Raw genomic sequence first — 27,144 nt, forward strand, 5'->3', positions numbered from 1 at the left:
TGCTGACATGATTAAAAGTGAAGTAAACTGATGTTACATGTGCTGACATGATTAAAAGTGCTGTAAACTGCTGTTACATGTGCTGACATGATTAAAAGTGAAGTAAACTGATGTTACATGTACTGACATGATTAAAAGTGCTGTAAACTGCTGTTACATGTGCTCACATGATTAAAAGTGCTGTAAACTGCTGTTACATGTGCTCACATGATTAAAAGTGCTGTAAACTGCTGTTACATGTGCTGACATGATTAAAAGTGAAGTAAACTGCTGTTACATGTGCTGACATGATTAAAAGTGCTGTAAACTGCTGTTACATGTGCTGACATGATTAAAAGTGCTGTAAACTGCTGTTACATGTGCTCACATGATTAAAAGTGCTGTAAACTGCTGTTACATGTGCTGCCATGATTAAAAGTGCTGTAAACTGCTGTTACATGTGCTGACATGATTAAAAGTGCTGTAAACTGCTGTTACATGTGCTGACATGATTAAAAGTGCTGTAAACTGCTGTTACATGTGCTGACATGATTAAAAGTGCTGTAAACTGCTGTTACATGTGCTGACATGATTAAAAGTGAGTAAACTGTACCTTTCGCGTTGTAGTTTATATTATAAGCTCATAGAAAGGGTAACAATATCATTACTGTGTGATGCACACCCTCCTCCCTGGGCAAATAGAAGCCGTCAGTTAGAATGGGCTACTGGGGGGCTTGAATCATAAGGGATGGGTGAACATCAACTGTAAAGGCAAAGCTTTTAAGGACATATCATACGTCATTTCCACCAACACCCATCCCTCTATCCCTCAATGCACCTCAGTCACCCCCCCCCCCCCAAAATGTAAAGCTCTCATCTTGGCCCACATGTTAGCTCAACCCTACCTGAAGCGCACAGCATTGCGCAGGGGTGTGTCCCCATAGCGATCTTTGGCGTAGACAGTGGCGCCCTGGCTCAGTAGATACTGCACCACATTGAGGTGGCCCTCACAGGAAGCGATGTGCAGAGGGGTACGTCCATCATAGTCCCCCAGACTTAAGTTACTGCCCTGATGACAAGAAACACATCTCATACTGTATAGTTAAATAAAGGTTAAATAATAAATCAATATTACGGTGCCATGGTTATACTGTGTATTTTAAAACCATGTATTGAGGTATTGAGGTATCAAACCCATGTAGTGCTACACATTGACCTGTTGCATACTGGGTGGCTTGAGCCCTGAATGCTGATTGGCTGACAGCCGTGGTATATCAGACCTTAAACAACGTGTATGACAAAACATGTAATTTTACTGCTCTAATTAAGTTGATAACCAGTTTATAATAGCAATAAGGCACCTGGGTTGGTTTGTGATACAGTGGGGCAAAAAAGTATTTAGTCAGCCACCAATTGTGCAAGTTCTCCCACTTAAAAGGATGAGAGGCCTGTCATTTTCATCATAGGTACACTTCAACTATGACAGACAAAATGAGAAAAAAAATCCAGAAAATCACATTGTAGGATTTTTAATTAATTAATTTGCAAATTATGGTGGAAAATAAGTATTTGGTGACCTACAAAACAAGCAAGATTTCTGGCTCTCACAGACATGTAACTTCTTCTTTAAGAGGCTCCTCTGTCCTCCACTCGTTACCTGTATTAATGGCACCTGTTTGAACTTGTTATCAGTATAAAAGACACCTGTCCACAACCTCAAACAGTCACACTCCAAACTCCACTATGGCCAAGACCAAAGAGCTGTCAAAGGACACCAGAAACAAAATTGTAGACCTGCACCAGCCTGGGAAGATTGAATCTGCAATAGGTAAGCAGCTTGGTTTGAAGAAATCAACTGTGGGAGCAATTATTAGGAAATGGAAGACATACAAGACCACTGATAATCTCCCTCGATCTGGGGCTCCACGCAAGATCTCACCCCGTGGGGTCAAAATGATCACAAAAATCCCAGAACCACACGGGGGGACCTAGTGAATGACCTGCAGAGAGCTGGGACCAAAGTAACAAAGCCTACCATCAGTAACACACTACGCCGCCAGGGACTCAAATCCTGCAGTGCCAGATGTGTCCCCCTGCTTAAGCCAGTACATGTCCAGGCCCGTCTGAAGTTTGCTAGAGAGCATTTGGATGATCCAGAAGAAGATTGGGAGAATGTCATATGGTCAGATGAAACCAAAATATAACTTTTTGGTAAAAACTCAACTTGTCGTGTTTGGAGGACAAAGAATGCTGAGTTGCATCCAAAGAACACCATACCTACTGTGAAGCATGGGGGTGGAAACATCATGCTTTGGGGCTGTTTTCTGCAAAGGGACCAGGATGACTGATCCATGTAAAGGAAAGAATGAATGGGGCCATGTATCGTGAGATTTTGAGTGAAAACCTCCTACCATCAGCAAAGGCATTGAAGATGAAACGTGGCTGGGTCTTTCAGCATGACAATGATCCCAAACACACCGTCCGGGCAACAAAGGAGTGGCTTCGTAAGAAGCATTTCAAGGTCCTGGAGTGGCCTAGCCAGTCTCCAGATCTCAACCCCATAGAAAATCTTTGGAGCGAGTTGAAAGTCCGTGTTGCCCAGCAACAGCCCCAAAACATCACTGCTCTAGAGGAGATCTGCATGTAGGAATGGGCCAAAATACCAGCAACCGTGTGTGAAAACCTTGTGAAGACTTACAGAAAACGTTTGACCTCTGTCATTGCCAGCAAAGGGTATAAAACAAAGTATTGAGATAAACTTTTGTTATTGACCAAATACTTATTTTCCACCATCATTTGAAAATAAATTCATTCAAAATCCTACAATGTGATTTTCTGGATTTTTTTTTTTCATTTTGTCTGTCATAGTTGAAGTGTACTTATGATGAAAATTACAGGCCTCTCTCATCTTTTTAAGTGGGAGAACTTGCACAATTGGTGGCTGACTAAATACTTTTTTGCCCCACTGTATATGGCCAATAAACTACGGCTAAGGGCTGTGTCCAAGCACTCCATGAGGAGTCACGGTTAAGAACAAATCAAATCTAAATTTATTTGTCACATACACATGGTTAGCAGATGTTAATGCGAGTGTAGCGAAATGCTTGTGCTTCTAGTTCCGACAATGCAGTAATAACCAACGAGTAATCTAACCTAACAATTCCACAACAACTACCTTATACACACAAGTGTAAAGGGATGAAGAATATGTACGGAAAAATATATGAATGAGTGATGGTACAGAACGGCATAGGCAAGATGCAGTAGATGGTATAGAGTACAGTATATGCATATGAGATGAGTAATGTAGGGGATGTAAACATTATATTAAGTGGCATTGTTTAAAGTGGCTAGTGATACATTTTTTACATACATTTTCCATTATTAAAGTGGCTGGAGTTGAGTCAGTATGTTGGCAGCAGCCACTCAATGTTAGTGGTGGCTGTTTAACAGTCTGATGGCCTTGAGATAGAAGCTGCTTTTCAGTCTCTCGGTCCCCGATTTGATGCACCTGTACTGATCTCACCTTCTGGATGATAGCGGGGTGAACAGGCAGTGGCTCGGGTGGTTGTTGTCCTTGATGATCTTTATGGCCTTCCTGTGACATAGGGTGGTGTAGGTGTCCTGGAGGGCAGATAGTTTGCCCCCGGTGATGCGTTTTTGCAGACCTCACTACCCTCTGGAGAGCCTTACGGTTGTGGGCGGAGCAGTTGCCGTACCAGGCAGTGATACAGCCCGACAAGATGCTCTCGATTGTGCATCTGTAAAGGTTTGTGAGTGCTTTTGGCCAAATTTCTTCAGCCTCCTGAGGTTGAAGAGGCGCTGCTGCGCCTTCTTCCCCATGCTGTCTTTGTGGGTGGACCAATTCAGTTTGTCCGTGATGTGTACGCCGAGGAACTTAAAACTTTCCACCTTAACCACTACTGTCCCGTTGATGTGGATAGGGGGGTGCTCCCTCTGCTGTTTCTTGAAGTCCACAATCATCTCCTTTGTTTTGTTGATGTTGAGTGTGAGGTTATTTTCCTGACACCACACTCTGAGGGCCCTCGCCTCCTCCCTGTAGGCCGTCTCGTCGTAGTTGGTAATCAAGCCTACCACTGTAGTGTCGTCTGCAAACTTGATGATTGGCCACACAGTCGTGGGTGAACCGGGAGTACAGGAGAGGGCTCCCTTGTGGGGCCCCAGTGTTGAGGATCAGCGGGGTGGAGATGTTGTTACCTACCCTCACCACCTGGGGGCGGCCCGTCAGGAAGTCCAGTACCCAGTTGCACAGGGCGGGGTCGAGACCCAGGGCCTCGAGTTTGGAGGGTACTATGGTGTTAAATGCTGAGCTGTAGTCGATGAACAGCATTCTAGTGGGTCTAGGGTGTCAGGTAGGCTGGAGGTGATATGGTCCTTGACTAGTCTCTCAAGTCTCTCAAAGCACTTCATGATGACGGAAGTGAGTGCTACGGGGCGGTAGTCATTTAGCTCAGTTACCTTAGCTTTCTTGGGAACAGGAACAATGGTGGCCCTCTTGAAGCATGTGGGGACAGCAGACTGGGATAAGGATTGATTGAATATGTCCGTGAACACACCAGCCAGCTGGTCTGCGCATGCTCTGAGGGCGCGGCTGGCGATGCCGTCTGGGCCTACAGCCTTGCAATGCTTAACACGTTTAAACGTTTTACTCACGTCGGCTGCAGTGAAGGAGAGTCCGCAGGTTTTGGTAGCAGGACGTGTCAGTGGCACTGTATTGTCCTCAAAGCGAGCAAAGAAGTTATTTAGTCTGTCTGGGAGCAAGACATCCTGGTCTGCGACAGGGCTGGTTTTCTTTTTGTCATCTGTGATTGACTGTAGACCCTGCCACATACCTTGTGTCTGAGCCGTTGAATTGCGACTCTACTTAGCCGTGGTATATTGGCAATATACCACACCCCCTCGGGCCTTATTGCTTAAATATATCACCTATAAAATAAAATAGGTTCAACCAACTGTAGCGTGGGACTGAGGGAGTAATACAAGCACACACGTTTCTCTTTCACCCTGTACACTGATGATGTTCTGGGTCAATTTGACCCAATAAACTAAATACAGTAAGTACATAAATACATGATTTTAACCTCCAAACATGAATTTTCAGTAGTTGAGGATGTCCTCTTTAATATGCTGTATTTGCTATGTTTATATACCAAACTATTCAAAATATAGAGCAAAATGTTTAATACTTATACCAAAGTCATAAATCAAATGACATTTTAAGCTCATTTTTAGCCAAACTTCAGATCACTATCCTTACAAGTTAATTAACCCTACCTAGAGGACTAGATAAGAGGTCATTGTGAAAACATGAAGTTAAATAGTATTTCAGTGTTAAACTCACTACGGGGTCAAATTGACCTTCAACATAAGGGGTCTCGTAAAAGAAAATCAAATATGCTGGATTCTTTTCACCAAGCAGGCTAGGTGAACACAGTCTTCAGAGTGGAACAGGAATAGATAGAACAGGTGTTTAACATTGGATTTTGAGAGTAATTTGGGCTACTAGGCATCTATCTGCATTCTGCATTGAGCCAGTGAACGTAGCAGAACCAGTCAGGTCATCATAACATAGTTCATGGTACAGTGCAAAGTCTGTGGTATCAGTATGGGAACGTGTCTATTAACACACAAACATATGGTTTGAACTTTGTCCTACAGTCCTGTAATCATGTCGTTAGAACAGGTGTTTTCTTTTCCCCCTCCTGAAAGTATGTGAGGTCAGTTGTTGCAGTGATTCTTTTTACTAACAGACATGTTATATTTATGTAAATGTTCCTCACCATCTCCTTTATGGCATCCAAGGCCTCCAAGTCTCCTATCTTAGAAGCGGCACAAGCTAAGGTGGGTGTCAGAGCATCCCGGACAGCTTCTAGCTCCTGGAAATATCAGCAGAAAAACCATCAGCTGTCATGTCAATACAAAGACTGACAATCAGTGGAGGAATGCTTTATGTAAAGTGTTGTAAAAATACACTATCAAGTTGAATTTAACACATTGCAATGCCCAGCGATAGTTTTTTCTCTCCAATCAGATAAGCCAGTTCCTGATGAAAACATGTTAGGTGGAAAGTAACCCTGCAGACTCAGTGGTGGTGACAGTGTTTGTGATGTGGCTGGCTGTGCGGTGGCCTCACCTCCTTACAGCTGATGCTCAGGGACTTGGCGATGACCTGGATGAAGCGACTGTCACTCAGAGTGAGCTTGGCCCCCTGCAGGTCAGCCATCATCTCTCCCCGCAGGTTCTGACTCAGCATCTGGACAGGTACAACAGAGACAACAAAGGACAGATAACACACAAACACAGTCAACACAGACAAGCATGATCAAGGATTACACCATCGTGTCACTGACCTTTATCCGCATGTGAATCATCTCTGCCATCTATTGCCGTTACCTTCTTGTTAAAATGGGACTAACACAGATGTCACTCTAAAGTTCAGCCTAATGTTGACATTTGCTTCAAAATATTTTCTATAAGGGGCCTACAATGTGTAGTGAGGTAATGAGTGTGTTTTCACTGGGACTCCTACCTTTCTTTTGGCCTCTATGCTGAGGTCCGTCCTGGCCAGCACGTAGGACAGCTTGCACAGGGCAGCCTCAGGAGTCATGTCACAGCCTGCCACCAGTCCTGCGTCACTCAAGGCCTGAGGGGATCAGGAAGACATGTTGACACACATCCATCCACATCATGTGCACTCTCCCACTCCCACTGAACACAGGGTTCTGGTGTACCTTTCCAGTGGCGTACGATGTGGTGACAGAACCCCTCAGACACTGGGTGCAGTTGACCATGATCACGCCCCTCTCTGTGGCATTTCGGAACTCCTCAAGCAGGTCAGCACAGTTATCAGGGGCGTTTCCACTACCATACGTCTCCAGGACAATGCCCTCCATGGGCGCCTGCAGGAAGGACTTCACCTGCGTGCGGGCACACACACACACACACACGCACGCACACACACACACACAGAGAGAGATACAGCCAGCAAGATGAGTGGCCATCTCAGTCTGGCTTGTGGACAAAGGAGTGTACGGAGCTAGTGTCGGGTTTAACAACCTGCCCAGACCTACCCTCCCCCCTCCTCCAGACCATTATATCTCAGGGTGATTCACTGGATCCAGGAGATCTCTTCAAAATACCAGCATCTGGAGAGGAAATGGCTCAAATGGCCAGGCACGGGGAACCATTAACTTCAAGGTTAATGATTGACAGCATGATTTCACTTGGCAACGGTCCTTAGACCTAACTTGTGGAGGGAGGGAAACATAGCAAGTTATCTTCCATTGGATTTTGGATCAAGCGGCTAGCTAGCCAAAAATGTGTGCAACACAGAACCCCAAATAAACCCCATGCTGGCAGAGACCATGGAAGGCGGAGGAGAGTCTGATGCATAATAAAAGAAGCAAATAAAAACATATAAATAAAAAAAACAATGAGACAGTAAACATTGAGACATATTGAGACAGTAAAACCATCCTCCCCTCAATCTGTAGCGAGGGAGGCGTATCTAAGTGTTTAAGTGTCTGTGCCAAGCCCCTCGTCTTTAGCGGGTAATTGGACATGCCCCATAACCCGGTCTCCTTTTTCACTGGACTAAACGCCGCTCCCGGCTGTATGCAGACCACTTGGAACGCCGACACGATGCTGGCTCGTCAGAAAACACAGTAGGACCTGCATGAGAGGATTCACCACAACAGAGCTACAATGAAGAGTTTTAGATAAATATGGCCCCAAATGGCTGTTCTGATTTAGTCTTTCTACAATAGGGTATTACTTTCACTATTGCCGTATATCAGAAGTAGGAAGACAGTTGTGATTTAATGATGTGGTTGAGTAGGCAACAGAAGCAGGGCAGAGCCACTATCCACCCCTTCTCACCCCCACCCTGGGAAGCCTCTTACGGTCACTGCAGTGATGCCTGGGAAGAGTCTCAGCAGACCCACGTTACGGTTCATCAGAGTGCTCACTCTGAACCGCGTGGTTGTGTTCACTCGCCACACCGTGTCCCAGTTAACTGCAGGGGAAATGGGAAAAGTTTAGTGAAAAGATCCATCTTACGCCACGGAAAAGATTTGACTTGATTTACACTACTATTCAAAAGTTTGGAGTCACTTAGAAATGTCCTAGTTTTTGAAAGAAAAGCATTTTTTGTCCATTAAAATAACATCTGATTGATTCGAAATACAGTGTAGACATTGTTAATGTTGTAAATTACTATTGTAGCTGGAAACAGCTGATTTTTTGAAGGCCAGCATCCCGGAGTCGCATCTTCACTGTTGACGTTGAGACTGGCGTTTTGCAGGTACTATTTAATGAAGCTGCCAGTTGAGGACTTGTGAAGCATCTGTTTCTCGAACTAGACACTCCAATGTACTTGTGCTCTTGCTCAGTTGGGCACCAGGGCCTCCCACTCATCTTTCTATTTTGGTTATATCCAGTTTCCGCTGTTCTGTGAAGGGAGTAGTACACAGCGTTGTACGAGATCTTCAGTTTCTTGGCAATTTCTCGCATGGAATAGACTTCATTTCTCAGAACAAGAATAGACTGACGAGGGGGCCTCCCGGGTGGCGCAGTGATTCTGGGTTCAAGCCTAGGCTCTATCGCAGCCGGCCGCGACCGGGAGGCCCATGGGGCGGCGCACAATTGGCCCAGCGTCGTCCGGGTTAGGGAGGGTTTGGCCGGCAGGGATATCCTTGTCTCATCGCGCACTAGCGACTCCTGTGGCGGTGACCAGGTCGCCAGGTGTACGGTGTTTCCTCCGACACATTGGTGCGGCTGGCTTTCCGGTTGGATGTGCATTGTCTCAAGAAGCAGTGCGGCTCAGTTGGGTTGTGTTTCGGAGGACGCATAGCTCTCGACCTTCGCTTCCTCTCCCGAGTCGGTACGGGAGTTGCAGCGATGAGACAAGACTGTAACTACTACCAATTGGATACCATGAAATTGGGGAGAAAAAAGGCGTCAAATAAAAAATAATAAAAACATTTTTACGAATAGACTGACGAGATTCAGAAGAAAGGTCTTTGTATATGGCCATTTTTGCCTGTAATCGAACCCAAAAACGCTGATGCTCAAGATACTCAACTAGTCTAAAGAAGGCCAGTTTAATTGCTTCTTTAATCAAGACAACAGTTTTCAGCTGTGCTAATGTAACAGTGTAACTTCTGTCCCTTTCCTCGCCCCTACCTGGGCTCAAACACAGGAGTGATGGTTGCTTATAATGGGCCTCTGTACACCTATGTAGATATTCCATTAAAAATCTGCCATTTCCAGCTACAATAGTCATTTACAACATTAACAATGTCTACACTGCATTTCTGATCTATTTGATGTTTTTTTAAATGGACAAAAATGTGCTTTTCTTTAAAAAACAAGGACATTTCTAAGTGACCCCAAACTTTTGAACAGTAGTATAGATAAACACATAACAGGACAGACCAAATATTACACCACTTGATTACTTTTAATATCCACTTCAGCAATGGCCAGAGGAGCCAAGTTAGGAGAATTGAAGGCATTGAAACTCCCAGAATCCACTTTGGTTACACGGTTCCCCCGGTACAGCTTGTGGTGGAAATACAAACAAACCTAGAGATGTAGATGGAGAATGAATGAAACCTCCTAAGACATCATTATTAAGCAAATACACTGAACCAAAATATAAAACGCAACATGTAAGGTGTTAGTGAGTATTTCTCTTTTTACAAGTTATAAGTCCATCCCCTTGACATGTGTGGCATATCAAGAAGCTGAATAAACAGCATGATCATTACACAGGTGCACCTTGTGCTGGGGAAACAAAGCAATTAAAATGTGCGGTTTTGTTACAACACAATGCCACAGATGTCTCAAGTTGAGGGAGTGTGCAATTGGCATGCTGACTGCAATAATGTCCTACACAGCTGTGGCTAGATAATTGAATTTTCATTTCTGTACCATAAGGTGCTTCCAATGTCATTTTAGAGAATTTGGCAGTATGTCCAACTGGCCTCTTAAACCGCAGACCACGTGTATGGCGTTGTGTGGGCGAGCGGTTTGCTGATGTCAACGTTGTGAACAGAGTCCCCCATTGTAAAGGTTGGGTTCTACGCACAGAGATACCTTGACAAGAACCTGAGGACCATTGTCCTGCCATTCAGCTTCTCTTCCCCTCTAACCCTGGTCTGGGAGTCCCGCAGGCACTTCGTGTTTTTGATTTGGCCTGCGGCACTCCAGGAACAGGGTTGTCTACCCCTGTACTACTGTTATAGTTTATACACTGAGTGTACACAACAAGGTTCCACAGGGATGCTGGCCCATGTTGACGCCAATACTTCCGTCAGTTGTCATGTTGGCTGGATGTCCTTTAGGTGGTGGATCATTCTTGATACACATGGGAAACTGTTGAGCTTGAAAAATACATCAGCGTAGCAGTTCTTCACACAAAACGGTGCGGTTAGTACCTACTACCATACCTCGTTCAAAGGCACTTAAATATTTTGTCTTGCCCATTCACCCTCTGAATGGCACACATACACAATCCATGTCTCAAGGCTTAAAAATCCTTCTTTAACCTGCGCCATGACGTGACTATCATTAATGTGATGACTGTTATTTATCGAATCAACTAACTATGTTTAATTGTTACATGATTAAATGAATCATGTAACAATTAACTCATTAGGAATTTGGGGCACCACGGAGGAAGTTGTTTAACGAGTTACCATCTCCCGAATTAAACTCCAAAGATATATAAATATAGGTTATATTGATAAGTCACTTACTAATCATTATCTCATATCAGTCTCATTCTGAACGTCGCAGACCTCTTGAATCCGCAAGAACCCCAGCCTTTTCTTATTATTCAGTTCTACACAACCTATTGTAATTATTTATTTACTAACTAACTAAATAATAACACAGAATACACACTTACATGAGACAAAAGTTCCTAGTGGACTGACAAGATATGACGGCTTGTTACACATATGGAGAGGGAGGGGTAGATAAAGAGTCAAACGTATTGTACATTTTGAAACTACCCTCTAAAGTAATAATAATAATACTTTGCTCACAAACCACCGCTCGTTTGGGTAAGGAATGCAATGTATTTACGTGTAGATGTCTCTGTCCTTTGTCTCTCTGAAACCAATCCATCCTTCTATGGGAAGTGGCTCGATGGGTGTAAGGCTCTGGTTGTCCTCCAGTGGTCACAATGTCCTTAGTTGTTCTGGCATGGAGTGGATGTTTCATCAGATGCACCAATGATTGTCGAGATGGTATCTTCTCCTTCCTTTCTCGGTTAGATAGTCAAATTCTAAATCCCTTTATATGAACAGCTGCAGAATGTCAAATGTTCTGGTCAGCTCTATCTTCTCCACCTCATGTTGAGGGTTTCTAAGCATTTCAACATGTGGCCACAGCTTCACGTCTGCTGGTCTGGTAGTTGAGGTTATCTTCTCACCTTGTGTTGAGTCTTAGAGTTTCAACCATTCGTAACATTCAGCTCACGCTGTCCGTCTGCTGGTCTGGCATGTTAATTCTTAGCAAGTCCTTTTAAGCACTCTGGTCGGAAAGGCGGTTCCATCACACTGACACTCTTCTGACCTCATTAGGGGTGTGGCTTAGTTAAAGTGCCAGGGACATGAAAAACCATTATCTCATTAGGAAACCAAAATCACATTGCTATCTTAAACATAGTTTCCTCATTCTTCATATTATATTAGCATCATATTGGATGGAAACTTTATAGCTAGAATGCGTTTCCTTCCTAAGTTACAGTATTTTCGTTATACAGTTTTTAATGACATCAAAATGAAAAGCAATATGACAGGATCCCCACGGACCATTCTTAACATTCCTATCTTATAAATATTGTTCCCGTATTCACTTTTTGAACAAAAAAAGTGGGTGGCAAAATGTCTCTGTAACAAAGACATTCCAATATTTGTTACAGGAACAACACAGCTGGCTGCATATACGTCATCAGATACCAGATACGTCATCAGAGCGCACAACAGAACATTGTACTGTCTACAATCGGTTTGTTGTTTATCTTAAAATTGTTTCATTAAATCGATTTTAATCAGAACTAAAGTTTAGTTGCTAAGGACTCCACGACGTGGTTAGCCTTTATGGCGGGGACTGCAAGTTTGTGTTCCATTTTTTTGTGTGGATTCCTCAAGTGCTAGTTGGCTGTACTACAGACCCCTGTCGACGTCGTGGGAAAGACTCATTGTTATCTTTTCGTAAAACAACTGATTGCAGCTAAGGAGATCCTGAGGGAAATCAACGAGAACCAACAGCTTTATGCTATGGAGGAACAACATACTCCATCATGGAAAGATCCGACAACCTCACAAAATAACTTTCACCCGAAAAAAAAGGAAAAACAGATTAATCTACAGACACGGACGATTCTCTGGCTGGAATCCATGCAACACTGGAAAAGTTGTGTGAGGAGGTAACAGGGTTGAGGGGGAGTTTGAAATTCTCATGCTCCAAGGAGAAAACAAGGCACTCACAGCCAAGGTAAAAATCCACAATTCCAACATGGATTGTCTACTCAGGGAAAACAGGGTGATGGAGTCGCTACTAGACATACAAAGTCGTAGCATGCATGAAAATCTATTTTTTCTGCGATTCCTGAGGACGCATCCAATAATCCAGAGGGCGCGATCAGAGAATTCATGCAATCCGCCTTGAAACTTCCCCGACCGATCATCGCAAAATTTGAACACTACCAACAAAAGGAGCTGATCAAAAGTAGGGGAAGGGAGCTTAAAGGGACCAAATTCGGTCTCAATGACCAATTTTCAAGAGAGATAAATTAACGTTGTAAGAGACTGAATCCGGTACAAAAGCAACAAAGGGAGAAGGGTAAGCGTGCCTTTCTCATTGTGGACAAACTCTTTATAGATGGACAGCTATTCCGAGACAGTTTCATAACACCATGGCTGTACTAAATTCTACAGGGACTTCAGGTTACGAAAAAAATAAAGTATGGGAACTGTAAAAATATCTGAACATTATGAAGTGGATATGAACACACACATACTCAATTTCATGCTCGCTTACACATACACACACACACCTGATCTCGCTCTCTCCTCTCCTCTCCTCTACCCCGATTGTTGAGAACTGTTTTATAATTTAATGTGTTTGTCTATCTTTTTTATGTATTTGTCTACAAGTTTATATATGTTTACAACAAGCAAGGGGAAGATATCAGAATAGGGGAATTGGGGAATAATAACATACTATATGGAATACACTTGTACTGTAGTGAAGCCGTCTCTAGAGTAACGCAAGGTCTCTTTCATGATCATGTGAAACGTCAATTGCTATGGAAATGCTGGAATGTGTTTTTCAATGATGTTAAAGGTAATTGTGATGCAACTATGATGGTGATACGATATGGATTCCAATTATCATCATGAATATTAATGCTATACGCACTACATGTTACACACAGACACCCAACCATGCAAATTGGGGGAGTTATTTTTTATTCGGACATCACACACAGTCTTACTCTTATACAGACATTGTACACACTCTCACTAAATCACATCCAATACCATACACATCAACCTTCTCAGATTTACTACACACATAATATCTTGCCTAAATTTTCTAACATCTGTGGCATTGGCTCATAGGCAAGGAAATAAAACAAATATTGCTAGAACCTACTTCTTAAATATCAGACATTTGAAAGCTCTAGTTTTGACTATCATAATACCTGTGATGGCAGTAACTTTACAAGCACTAATTATGGTCAATTTAGACTGAGAATATGATCTAGTTATGGTAAGGGGTGAAATAAGGATAGCCAGTTATAATTGTAACAGTTTAGCAGATTTAAAAAAAGAAGATCAGTCTTTACATGGCTAAAAGAAAAGGAATATAACATATACTGTTTACAGGAAACTCACTCTACATCCTTAGATGAAGTTGTGTGTAAAAGGGAATGGGGTGGTGAAAAAAAAATATGTCATGGACAAAGGAACTCAAAAGGTGTACAAAATAATAGCAAGAACCCCCTCTGCAGTTTAGAAAATGCTGTCATAATGCTGTGCTGATAAACATTTGCAATACATGTTAACTTATTAATTTAAAAAAATGTCAATCTGAATGTGCAAATAATCAGGAATTATTCACAAGGAAGGTGGATCCTTTTGAATATGAAAGTGGACGAAAAAGAGATTTGGCTCATTAATCTCTATGGTCCAAATCAAGATGATCCATTCTTCTTCGAAAACATTTATACCAATTTATTGAACTTACAGGCAACAAATGATCAAATCACTATGGTACAGTAGGAGACTATAACACACCTCAAGTACCTCAATGGACCGTAAAGGTAATCACTCCACAAACTATTATCACCGTGCCCTTAAGGAAATCACCAATATTATGGACACATTAGAAATAGTGGATATTTGGAGACTAAAAAACCCCGACCTAGTGAGATATACATGGAGACTTAATCAAGCTAAGTCATCTTGACTACTTTCTTGTCTCTTTCTCTCTTGCGTCAAAGGTTAAAAAAGTTTCAATAGGAGACAGAACGCGATCGGATCATCATCTATTTGGCATTCACATAACTCTTATAGATTTTCCACATGGACAGGGATATTGGAAATGTAAACAAAGTTTACTGGAGGACAACCTATTTTGAACAAAATAATTTATAACTGAATTTTTCGAGTTTAATATAAGTTCAGCAAATCCCCTTATTGTTAGGGACACCTTAAAAATGTACCTTCAAAGATCAGTCAATTCAATATTCATCAATAAAAAAAGCAGTTTCTGCCTAAAGAGACAAGACTAACAAGGGAAATCCATGAACTAATAGTACAGGTAGATAGCAATAAAAACGATACTACAGAGATACAAAATAAGTTAGAGGAAAAACAAAAAGAACTTGAGGAACTTATTCAAGAACGATCTAGTGTAATATATTACAAAAATAATGCAAACTGGATGGAATTTGGAGAAAAATGCACAAACTTCACCCTGAATTTCCAATACAGGAACGCTAACAAAAATAATTTGCAGAAACTCGTTACAGAGTCATCTATGATTCTCCTAACTATATTTTAAAAGAGGAAGCTAATTATTTTAGGCAGATGTTCTCATTTCTGTATCATCCTCTCCCACTGAATGAAGATTACGGTAAAGGAATTATTTCCAAATAACATCAAAAATTTAAAATTAACAGAAAGATCAGTGCGAAGGCCAAATTACAGAGGAACAACTTTGAGGCTATTAAATCCTTTCAGCCTGGAAAAAAACCCAGGGCTTGACGGCATACTGGTAGAGGTATATCAAGCCTTTTTTGATATACTAAAATCTCCATTGTTAGATTGGTTTTACTACTCCTATAGAAATGGTAGTCTGTCAGGTACTCAGGAGGTAGGTCTGATTTCTCTATTATTAAAACAAGACCCAGATGGCAAATTTAAAGACCTAGTCTAAAAAACTTGAGGCCCCTTACACATCAATGTTGTGATGCAAAAATACTAGCGAAATGCATAGCACTCAGATATTGCACCAGGTATTGTTCATCGTGATCAGACACACAATGAATTTCAATAGAAAAGTTGTACAAATATCCTGCAACCATGGAGAGGTAAATACCTGTCTATTTATGGAAAAATTGACCTGATTAACTCCTTAGTCATATCTCAGTTTGCTCAATTACTTATGGCGCTGTCTACTCCTGATGATTTCTTTTTTTCAAATCATATGAGCAAAAAATATTTCGCTTTATCTGGAAAGCTAAACCAGACAAAATAAAACGTACCGATCTATATAATGAATATGAATTGGATGGGTTGAGATTAAATATAAAAGCACTAAACCTCTCTCTAAAAGCTTCACTTATTCAAAAGTTTTACTTGAACCATTTAAGTAGATTACTAAGAAAAACTCATCCATTGATTAAAAATGGCCTTTTTCCCTTTGTTCAGATTGCCATGTCTCATTTTCCATTTATTGAAAATTATACTTTTTATCAAAGTCTCTCTCTTCTTCAAACAAGCATTACAGAGCTGGCTACAATTTCCATTTCATCCCCTGAAAAGATAGAACAAATATTACAACAAAAATGATGGCTGAACTCAAATTTGCTGGTTGATAAAATACCTGTATTTATGGGAATGTTTGAAAATGGTATTTTGTTCTTCAATTATATTGTAAATTGGAATGGTAGAGTTGGTAGAGTGTCTTTCATGGAGTTATCAGAATTGTACAGGAAGGTCTGCTCAATCCAAGAGTATAACCAATTGATTACAGCATTACCCAAAAAATGGAGGAGGCAGGTGGCAGCGGGAGGAGGCAGGGAACTGGTCTGTCTGCCCAATATAAAGGATCAAAACTGGCGGAGGAATAAAAATAGCATAAATAGGAAAGTATACCAGCTTCATTTGAGGACCAGGATGTTGACATACAGATTGCAAAATAGTTGGGAAGAGATCTTTGATGTACCGATTCCATGGTACAGGGTGTATGAGTTGATATATAAAACAATGCAAGAGTCAAGATTTCATGCTTTTCAGCTAAAACGATTATATAGAACTCTTGTCACCAACAAAATGTTGAATATTTGGGGCATAAAATCCATGAAGTTCTGCAGATTTTATTGTGAGGATACAGAATCAATAAACCATTTATTTTGGTATTGCCCTCAGGTAGCCTGTTTCTGGTCTCAGGTTAAGGAATGGCTGAAAATGCATAGCATTGATCTAAAATTGACCCTAGAAATAGTACTATTAGGAGATCTGGAGAGACCGGATCAGTCTATTATTAGTAAAAGTATTAATCTTCAACACGCAATCTGTGGATTCTATTCGATTAGATAGATTGAAATTGTACGTTAAACATCACAGCATAGTTGAAAGATATGTGTTGCGAAGAAACCCGAAGTGTGTGGCCAGCAGAGATAGATGGGATGGGCTGAGGGAAGGGACGTGGAATTGGAGACAAGTAGGAGTGGAGATTCTGTGCAGGAGATAGAATGATGGTCAAAGATAAAAGTTTTAAAAAATCTAAATAAAACATAATAAAAAAGTATGTTTGAATGACACTAAGGGGCAGTGTTTTTACAACTAATGCCGGTTTGCCTGAGGCTGATGCCATTCAGGTGTTTCTACACATGCATATACACACACTCTCAAATAAACGCATACTAGAGCACACATATGCATGTAATAGTGCCAGACATGCACACAGACATATACAGATGGCATTGCTGTTGTGATTTAAGTTGTTGTTGTTTTTTGCATTGTTGTTTGCTGTTTTCTTCTGTATTTTTCTTTGTTCTCTTTAGTTTATTCTCTTGGTTGTTGGTGCATTGAGGGGTTCTTAATTGTATTATTTTCCTTTTTCTTGGGAGGGGTCTCGAATGGTTGCGAAACAGCTATTGGGGAACTGTGGGGCGGGATCTTGGAGGGGTTGGGTTCACGTTTTTTGGCCTGGTGGGAGATGTGTCAACGTGCCCTTGAGCAGGGCATTGACCCTGGATGCTTCTGTGTGTCGCTCTGAATGGGAGTCTGTTGGATGACTGGTATGATGTAAAGTTGAAGTCGGAAGTTTACATACAGTTAGGTTGGAGTCATTAAAACCTGTTTATATAATTTTGGCAAATCAGTTAGGACATCTACTTTGTGCATGACACGAGTCATTTTTCCAACAATTGTTTACAGACAGATTATTTCACTGTATCCCAATTCCATTGGGTCAGAAGTTTACATACACTAAGTTGACTGTGCCTTTAAACAGCTTGGGGAAGTCCAGAAAATGATGTCATGGCTTTAGAAGCTTCTGATAAATGATGTCAATTAGCCTGAGTCAATTGGAGGTGTACCTGTGGATGTATTTCAAGGCCTACCTTCAAACTCAGTGCCTCTTTGCTTGACATCATGGGAAAATCAAAAGAAATCAGCCAAGACTTCAGAAAAAAAATTGTGGACCTCCACAAGTCTGGTTCATCCTTGGGAGAAATTTCCAAATGCCTGAAGGTACCACGTTCATCTGTACAAACAATATTACACAAGTATAAACACAATGGTACCACGCAGCAGTCATACCGCTCAGGAAGGAGACGTGTTCTGTCTCCTAGAGATGAACGTATTTTGGTGCGAAAAGTGCAAATCAATCCCAGAACAACAGCAAAGGACCTTGTGAAGATGCTGGAGGAAACAGGTACAAAATAATCTATATCCACAGTAAAACGAGTCATATATCAACAAAACCTGAAAGGCCACTCAGCAAGGAAGAAGCCACTTCTCCAAAACCGCCATAAAAAAGCCAGACTACGGTTTGTAACTGCACATGGGGACAAAGATTGTACTTTTTGGAGAAATGTCCTCTGGTCTAATGAAACAAAAATAGAACTGTTTGGCCATAATGACCATCTTCATGTTTGGAGGAAAAAGGGGGATGCTTGCAAGCTGAAGAACACCATCCCAACCATGAAGCACGGGGGTGGCAGCATCATGTTGTGGGGGTGCATTGCTGCAGGAGGGACTGGTGCACTTCACAAAATAGATGGCTTCATGAGAAAGGAAAATATGTGGATATATTGAAGCAACATCTCAAGACATCAGTTAAAGCTTGGTCGCAAATGGGTCTTCCAAATGGACAATGACCCCAAGCATACTTCCAAAGTTGTGTCAAAATGGCTTAAGGACAACAAAGTCAAGGTATTGGAGTTTCCAACACAAAGCCCTGACCTAAATCTAATAGAACATTTGTGAGCAGAACTGAAAAAGCGTATGCGAGCAAGGAGGCCTACAAATCTGACTCAGATACACCAGCTCTGTCAGGAGGAATGGGCCAAAATTTACCCAACTTATTGTGGGAATCTTGTGGAAGGCTACCCAAAGTGTTTGACTCAAGTTAAACAATTTAAAGGCAATGCTACCAAATAATAATTGAGTATATGTAAAATCTGACCCACTGGAAAGTGATGAAAGAAATAAAAGCTGAAATAAATCATTCTCTACTATTATTCTGACATTTCACATTCTTAAAATATATTGGTGATTCAAACTGACCTAAGACAGGGAATTTTTACTAGGGTTAAATGTCAGGAATTGTGAAAAAATGAGTTTAAATATATTTGGCTAAGGTGTATGTAAACTTCTGACTTCAACTGTAGTTGTTGAGCGGCTTCACTGCAAGTATGTTGTATGTTTCAGATATTCAATTAAAAATATATTTAAAAAAACATTCCAATCTTGCTACTAGAGAGCCAGTGGGAGAGTTCTCTCCCTCTTAATTTACGACAGGGTGTGAAGGTGTGGTTAATTGTCTGCCAACAAAGTTCATCCTCACACCTTTATCAATCAGGGAAGACTGCCATAGCAGGCTAAAAAGCTAGACACATGTCAACAGCTTGGACAAGAGTATGAACACATGTTCAATTTAGAGAGAAATGTGATATAGTTGTTCATCTAAAACTGTGCAACTGGGAATATTTGGCCAAGATGATTCAACTACATTGTGCAGGTGACATGCAGTCAGGTGTGTGTGAGTGCTGCTCCAAGAAATGTCCCTCCCTCCTCTACTCACCTCAGGAATGACAAACTGACCAGCGATCAGCAGCGCCCCCAACAGGTTGTCTCTTCCATCGTTCCTCATCTCATAGATCGGCACCTGAAAGAGGTCATAAAACAACATTTCACCCTTCTGTTATCTTATCTTTATGAAGCAGTTTAGCTGTATGGATGGCAGGTGTACCTGGGAGCCGGTGAGGATGACAGGCTTCCCCAGATGCTCACACATGAAGGACAGAGCGGATGCTGTGTAGGCCATGGTGTCCGTGCCGTGGAGAATGACAAAACCGTCATACTTCTCATAGTGTTTCTGGAACCAAGAGACAAAGAGAACAGGATCAGACTTGAACCCAAGGTTCCAAGGTCAACATGTGTAGCCTACATCTTGCCACAGGCTACTTGAAATAAGTACTGTATTTAATACAAAAGCTGTACAGTACATTTACATAAAAGGAAAGGGACAACTGACTATTACTTCAGTGGATGACTTGAGATTGTTGTTTTATTGCATTATAATGCCTCTGCTTATGTAAATGGTAAAAGTCAGGGTTATGGTTAATGTTAGTGTGAAGTGCAAGATAAATAAAATGACCACACCAAGTACCTCAATGTCCTTCCCAATTGTAGCCCAGTCATCTGTGGTCATATTGCAAGAGTCCAGCAAGGGGCTGTACTCTAAAACAGTGTACACTATCCTCTTATTTTGTTTACACAGCCTGGGAAAAGACAAGTTGAGTCATAATCATCCTAAAATAACCAAATCTACAGAAAACACCCAAAGAAGCTCTGTGCATCAACAGAGCAGACAGTTTACATAGACACACAAACAATCCAGGTTAAGCAAATGTGGCTATTACATAAAATAAGGAAATCCCTTTAGGGGTGTAGAGACAACCCTCTTTTTTGACTTGGTTATTCTGTTTACTTTACAAACTCATTAAGACATGGAGCCGGTTCTGTTTACATGAGGAAAAGGCAGAAGATAAAGGAAAAGAGTGAAACAAGCCTAGCCTACGTCATGAAGCGAGACAGAGTCTATTTCTGTTTCAGCAGCAGGGTGCCCAAACCAGTTCCTAAGCGCTGGGTGTGAATTATGGGCATGATGAGAGAGGGGGCGACTCCGTGGGAAGTCTACGATGCTGTATGAGGAGTTACTAATTTGCGGGTGTTCTGAGCGGTAAGGGGTGCCTTTTGGGAGTATGGAGGGGGGGTTGAAAAGGGGTGTGTTCGAGAGCGAGACCCCATGTTCTAATTAGACAGGGGCAGCTCATCCTGGTCTCCCATGTGTAGCCGATGTGAAATGGCTAGCTAGTTAGCGGTGGTGCGCGCTAGTGGCGTCCTCTAGATGGAGGTAACGTTGGCGTCCCGTATTCTCCTGCTTGCGCTTTATTAAGAGACTGTGCCTGTGTAAGCAGCTGTGCAAAGATCTTTCCCCTTAATCTCCCTTTTTAAGACACGGGACAAGACACTGGAGGGCGGAGGGTGCAAACCATTGAACCACCCTTATTGGGGGTTCAATAGAACAGCAGGGCAAATAGCAAGCTTCCCCTCAGCACCTAACCAAAGGCCTAAAGACACTACCCTAATTATCCCTGGCTCCAGACACAATCCTCAAACATATGTTATTTTTTATTTTTTTTACCCCTACCTTTTTTTAACCAGGTAGGCTAGTTGAGAACAAGTTCTCATTTACAACTGCGACCTGGCCAAGATAAAGCATAGCAGTGTGAACAGACAACAACACAGAGTTACACATGGAGTAAACAATAAACAAGTCAATAACACAGTAGAAAAATAAAAAAAAGAGTCTATATACATTGTGTGCAAAAGGCATGAGGAGGTAGGCGAATAATTACAATTTTGCAGATTAGCAATGGAGTGATAAATGATCAGATGGTAATGTGCAGGTAGAGATACTGGTGTGCAAAAGAGCAGAAAAGTAAATAATTAAAAACAGTATGGGGATGAGGCAGGTAAATTGGGTGGGCTATTTACCGATGGACTATGTACAGCTGCAGCGATCAGTTAGCTGCCCAGATAGCAGATGTTTAAAGTTGGTGAGGGAGATAAAAGTGTCCAACTTCAGCGATTTTTGCAATTCGTTACAGTCACAGGCAGCAGAGAACTGGAAGGAAAGGCGGCCAAATGAGGTGTTGGCTTTAGGGATGATCAGTGAGATACACCTGCTGGAGCGCGTGCTACTGATGGGTGTTGCCATCGTGACCAGTGAACTGAGATAAGGCGGAGCTTTACCTCGCATGGACTTGTAGATGACCTGGAGCCAGTGGGTCTGGCGACGAATATGTAGCGAGGGCCAGCCAACTAGAGCATACAGGTCGCAGAGGTGGGTGGTATAAGGCGCTTTAGTAACAAAACGGATGGCACTGTGATAAAATGCATCCAGTTTGCTGAGTAGAGTATTGGAAGCTATTTTGCAGATGACATCGCCGAAGTCGAGGATCGGTAGGATAGTCAGTTTTACTAGGGTAAGTTTGGCAGCATGAGAGAAGGAGGCTTTGTTGTGGAATAGAAAGCAGACACTAGATTTGATTTTAGATTGGAGATGTTTGATATGAGTCTGGAAGGAGAGTTTACAGTCTAGCCAGACACCTAGTTACTTAAAGATGTCCACATATTCTAGGTCAGAACCATCCAGGGTGGTGATGCTAGTCGGGTGTGCGGGTGCAGGCAGCGAACGGTTGAAAAGCATGCATTTGGTTTTACTAGCGTTTAAGAGCAGTTGGAGGCCACGGAAGGAGTGTTATATGGCATTGAAGCTCGTTTGGAGATTAGATAGCACAGTGTCCAAGGAAGGGCCAGAAATATACAGAATGGTGTCGTCTGCATAGAGGTGGATCAGGGAATCGCCCGCAGCAAGAGCAACATCATTGATATATACAGAGAAAAGTGCCAGAGGACCGGACAACATGCCCTCCGATTTGACACACTGAACTCTGTCTGCAAAGTAGTTGGTGAACCAGGCAAGGCAGTCAATAGAAAAACCGAGGCTACTGAGTCTGCCGATAAGAATATGGTGATTGACAGAGTCGAAAGCCTTGGCCAGGTCGATGAAGACGGCTGCACAGTACTGTCTTTTATCGATGGCGGTTATGATATCGTTTAGTACTTTGAGCGTGACTGAGGTGCACCCGTGACCGGCTCGGAAACCAGATTGCACAGCGGAGAAGGTACGGTGGGATGCGAGATGGTCAGTGATCTGTTTGTTGACATGGCTTTCGAAGACCGTAGATAGGCAGGGCAGGATGGATATAGGTCAATAACAGTTTGGGTCCAGGGTGTCTCCCCCTTTGAAGAGGGGGATGACTGCGGCAGCTTTCCAATCCTTGGGGATCTCAGACGATATGAAAGAGAGGTTGAACAGGCTGGTAATAGGGGTTGCGACAATGGCGGCGGATAGTTTCAGAAATAGAGGGTCCAGATTGTCAAGCCCAGCTGATTTGTACGGGTCCAGGTTTTGCAGCTCTTTCAGAACATCTGCTATCTGGATTTGGGTAAAGGAGAAGCTGGGGAGGCTTGGGCGAGTAGCTGCGGGGGGGACGGAGCTGTTGGCCGAGGTTGGAGTAGCCAGGAAGAAGGCATGGCCAGCCGTTGAGAAATGCTTGTTGAAGTTTTCGATTATCATGGATTTATCGGTGGTGACCGTGTTACCTAGCCTCAGTGCAGTGGGCAGCTGGGAGGAGGTGCTCTTGTTCTCTATGGACTTTACAGTGTCCCAGAACTTTTTGGAGTTAGAGCTACAGGATGCAAATTTCTGCTTGAAAAAGCTGGCCTTTGCTTTCCTGACTGACTGTGTGTATTGGTTCCTGACTTCCCTGAAAAGTTGCATATCGCAGGGACTATTTGATGCTATTGCAGTCCGCCACAGGATGTTTTCGTGCTGGTCGAGGGCAGTCAGGTCTGGAGTGAACCAAGGGCTATATCTGTTCTTAGTTCTGCATTTTTTGAACGGAGCATGCTTATCTAAGATGGTGATGGAAGTTACTTTTAAAGAATGACCAGGCATCCTCAACTGACAGGATGAGGTCAATATCCTTCCAGGATACCCGGGCCAGGTCAATTAGAAAGGCCTGCTCGCAGAAGTGTTTTAGGGAGCGTTTGACAGTGATGAGGGGTGGTCGTTTGACTGCGGACCCGTAGCGGATACAGGCAATGAGGCAGTGATCGCTGAGATCCTGGTTAAAGACAGCGGAGGTGTATTTGGAGGGCCAGTTGGTCAGGATAACATCTATGAGGGTACCCTTGTTTACAGATTTAGGGTTGTACCTGGTGGATTCCTTGATGATTTGTGTAAGATTGAGGGCATCTAGCTTAGATTGTAGGACTGCCGGGGTGTTAAGCATATCCCAGTTTAGGTCACCTAACAGAACAAACTCTGAAGCTAGATGGGGGGCGATCAATTCACAAATGGTGTCCAGGGCACAGCTGGGAGCTGAGGGGGGTCTATTACAGGCGGCAACAGTGAGAGACTTATTTCTGGAGAGAGTAATTTTTAAAATTAGTAGTTCGAACTGTTTGGGTATGGACCTGGAAAGTATGACATTACTTTGTAGGCTATCTCTGCAGTAGACTGCAACTCCTCCCCCTTTGGCAGTTCCATCTTGACGGAAAATGTTATAGTTGGGTATGGAAATCTCAGAATTTTTGGTGGCCTTCCTAAGCCAGGATTCAGACACGGCAAGGACATCAGGGTTGGCAGAGTGTGCTAAAGCAGTGAGTAAAACAAACTTAGGGAGGAGGCTTCTGATGTTGACATGCATGAAACCAAGGCTTTTTCGATCACAGAAGTCAACAAATGAGGGTGTCTGGGGACATGCAGGGCCTGGGTTTACCTCCACATCACAGAGGAGGAGTAGTATGAGGGTGCGGCTAAAGGCAATCAAAACTGGTCGCCTAGAGCGTTGGGGACAAAGAATAAAAGGAGCAGATTTCTGGGCATGGTAGAATATATTCAGGGCATAATGCGCATACAGGGGTATGGTGGGGTGCGGGTACAGAGGAGGTAAGCCCAGGCACTGGGTGATGATAAGAGAGGTTGTATCTCTGGACATGCTGGTTGTAATGGGTGAGGTCACCGCATGTGTGGGAGGTTGGTAAACTAAAACAATGATGACTAACCTGAACAACAGTTTACAAGATATTGACATTTGAGAGAGACATACAGCGAGGCATAAAGTAATCGCAGGTGTTCATTGGGAGAGCTAGCTAAAACAACAGGTGAGACAACAACAGCTAATCAGCTAACACAACAGCAGGTAAAATGGCGATGACTAGGCAGAGAGGGTTGGATTAACTACACACAGAGCCTGAGTTCGCGGATGGGGCCGACAGATAAAAAATAAATAAACAGAATGGAATACCGTGATTCATGGACAGTCCAGCAGGCATCAGCTATGTAGCCAAGTGATCATAGTGTCCAGGGGACAGCAGTAGATGGAACAGGGAACCCGCCACTACGTTAGCAGGCGACAAGGCGTTTAAAGTTAGTAGCCCTCCGACGGAGGCCGGTTGAAGGCACAGCGGATGGAGTATTCGTCGGCAGACCAGTCGTGGTGGTGCGGCGGGACGCCGTGTCGACAGAGAATCCAAGCCAGATGGCGAAAGAGGTATTGCAGAATTTAGTTTGCTGGCCGGGAGATGCGCCTGGCTCACGGCTAACTGGTGCTAGCTTCGTGGCAGTGGCGTTAGTTCACCGTGGCACCCAGTACCGAAGCTATTATCCAGGCTGAGCTGTGAGCTAGCTAGCTGCAAGATAGCTGTGAAGATCAGAAGTAGTGGTCCAGGGATTACGGCAGAAATCCGGCGTTGTTGTGGAGAGACAGTCCGATACTAGTAGACTGGCGAGTATTATCCAGGCTGAGAACAGGGCTGGTATCTGTGCAGAAGGTAAAAGCCGCTAGCAGTGGCTAACAATGACTGAATAGCTAATTAGCTGGTTAGCTTCTGGAGGTTCTTGAATGTGTTCTAAAAATATAAAAAAAATAGAGATACCGTGTCACATTGGGTGAGGCAAGTTACCGGAAGGTATAATCAAATTAAAAATCGAAAAGGGATTGAAAATAAAATTGAAATATATATACAAAAAAATACGAAAAATACAAAAGTACACGAGACACGAACAAAACACGTCTTCACTGCTATGCCATCTTGGTTGTTGTTGATAATATTAAAGTGATAGTGTCGCTGGAAACAATATTCAAATCACCAATTATTAATTTATCTCCTGGTATAGCTGACAGTGTGGCAGGGAAATGGTATTAGCATATAGAGGGTTGGGTAGGATGCTGCCCTGTGGCCTGGCCTGCTGATGAGGAACAGAGTGGTGAGAGGGGCAAATGGGAGGTTGGGGTAAAGGCTACCCACAGCTTTTCACTCAGCTATTCAACAAATCAACTTCCTACTCCACACAATGTAAAAAATTGAATCAATGTTAGGATACATTGACATTATCTTTGTCAATGTTATTTCAAGTCCACTGCACATGCTCACTGCAAAGCATAATATAAAAAATAAATAACTCAGGCATTAGGGACATTTAATAGCAATGTTTGGTGACAGCTAGTATGTGTTAATCAACATTAACTTGAAGCCACAAAAAGGAACATAATGATGGTAATAATGAAAATGAACCTTACAGAAGCAAGGAGGAAAGAGGATGATTGAATCAACTACTGAAATTACACTGAAAACATAAATGAGGCTGATACATTTGTCTGTGGGACGGAATCTGAATCCATACGTCCTATGAATCTCCTGTGAGACTGTTGAAGCGATGAGGAGTAACGTAAACTCACCCCATTCCGTACAAATGTGCGCAACCGCAACATTCAAACGAGGCTACAAAGAAAACAAATGGGACTGTAGCAACTGTGTTGACTTCAAAATCTGGGGTGTGAACAACGTTTCTATTCAAGCGTTGATCAACATGGTAATGGCTCTATAGTATTGGAGAACAGTTGAAAAAAACTGACCCTCCGTTACATCGTGACATGTGTCATGCCGTAACGTACAACACGCATAAAGCAACTATTTCTGTCTTACAATCTCTCTCCACCAGGTTTAGCACTTCTCTTATCCTTTAAAAACAAGAAATGGACAGTGACAGGGGTAAGGGTGGATACCTAGTCATTTTTTGCTTCATCACTGCATGCGATCATCATTCAAAGCCGCTGTTTACTTCTAAGATCCCTTTAGCACCGCCCTAAAAACCCGCCTCAAATTCGACACAAACCTTCAAATAAGTTTATAATGACACAATATATAAACTCTCCATAGTGTTTTATTTACATTTTACAGAAGATAAGGTGATAAGTTGGACAGATCGAGTGAAAAAAAGCAATTTTCCCACACATCTCTCCTTCTCACTATCACGCATTAGTTTTGCTTCCCCACCAGCCATTTTTTTTAAAGACCCGACGGGGCTCATTGCCTTCTTGAATCATGCAGAAATGGGCAGCGTGGGGGTCATGTAATTGATTCTGTTGGAAAGGGGAAAAATTATGCTTTACAATGGTATTGATATTACAGTTTATCTGGAAGTATTACGTTTTTTGGGGTGCTAAAATAAGGTCAATTGTATGAACCA

The 27,144-nt window shown here is 42.6% G+C and overlaps 1 protein-coding gene across 2 annotated transcripts in view; it reads right to left on the reverse strand.

The window, feature by feature from the left end:
- LOC139375198 (60 kDa lysophospholipase-like) overlaps positions 1-27,144 on the reverse strand; it is a 50,395-nt gene that overhangs the window by 10,529 nt on the left and 12,722 nt on the right. For both annotated transcript variants that reach the window (XR_011627763.1, XM_071116765.1), the window contains exons 3-12: positions 20,146-20,257; positions 19,726-19,851; positions 19,558-19,641; positions 9,459-9,585; positions 7,902-8,014; positions 6,732-6,917; positions 6,530-6,643; positions 6,134-6,253; positions 5,781-5,876; positions 885-1,048 (exon numbers count right to left, since the gene is read on the reverse strand). Coding sequence is in view for 1 of the 2 variants with exons in the window: in XM_071116765.1 (XP_070972866.1) it covers positions 885-1,048; positions 5,781-5,876; positions 6,134-6,253; positions 6,530-6,643; positions 6,732-6,917; positions 7,902-8,014; positions 9,459-9,585; positions 19,558-19,641; positions 19,726-19,851; positions 20,146-20,257 (1,242 nt within the window). In the remaining variant the exon portion in view is untranslated. The remainder of the gene's footprint in view (positions 1-884; positions 1,049-5,780; positions 5,877-6,133; positions 6,254-6,529; positions 6,644-6,731; positions 6,918-7,901; positions 8,015-9,458; positions 9,586-19,557; positions 19,642-19,725; positions 19,852-20,145; positions 20,258-27,144) is intronic.

This window comes from Oncorhynchus clarkii, chromosome 19, assembly GCF_045791955.1.
Source record: "Oncorhynchus clarkii lewisi isolate Uvic-CL-2024 chromosome 19, UVic_Ocla_1.0, whole genome shotgun sequence".
NCBI lineage: Eukaryota > Metazoa > Chordata > Actinopteri > Salmoniformes > Salmonidae > Oncorhynchus > Oncorhynchus clarkii.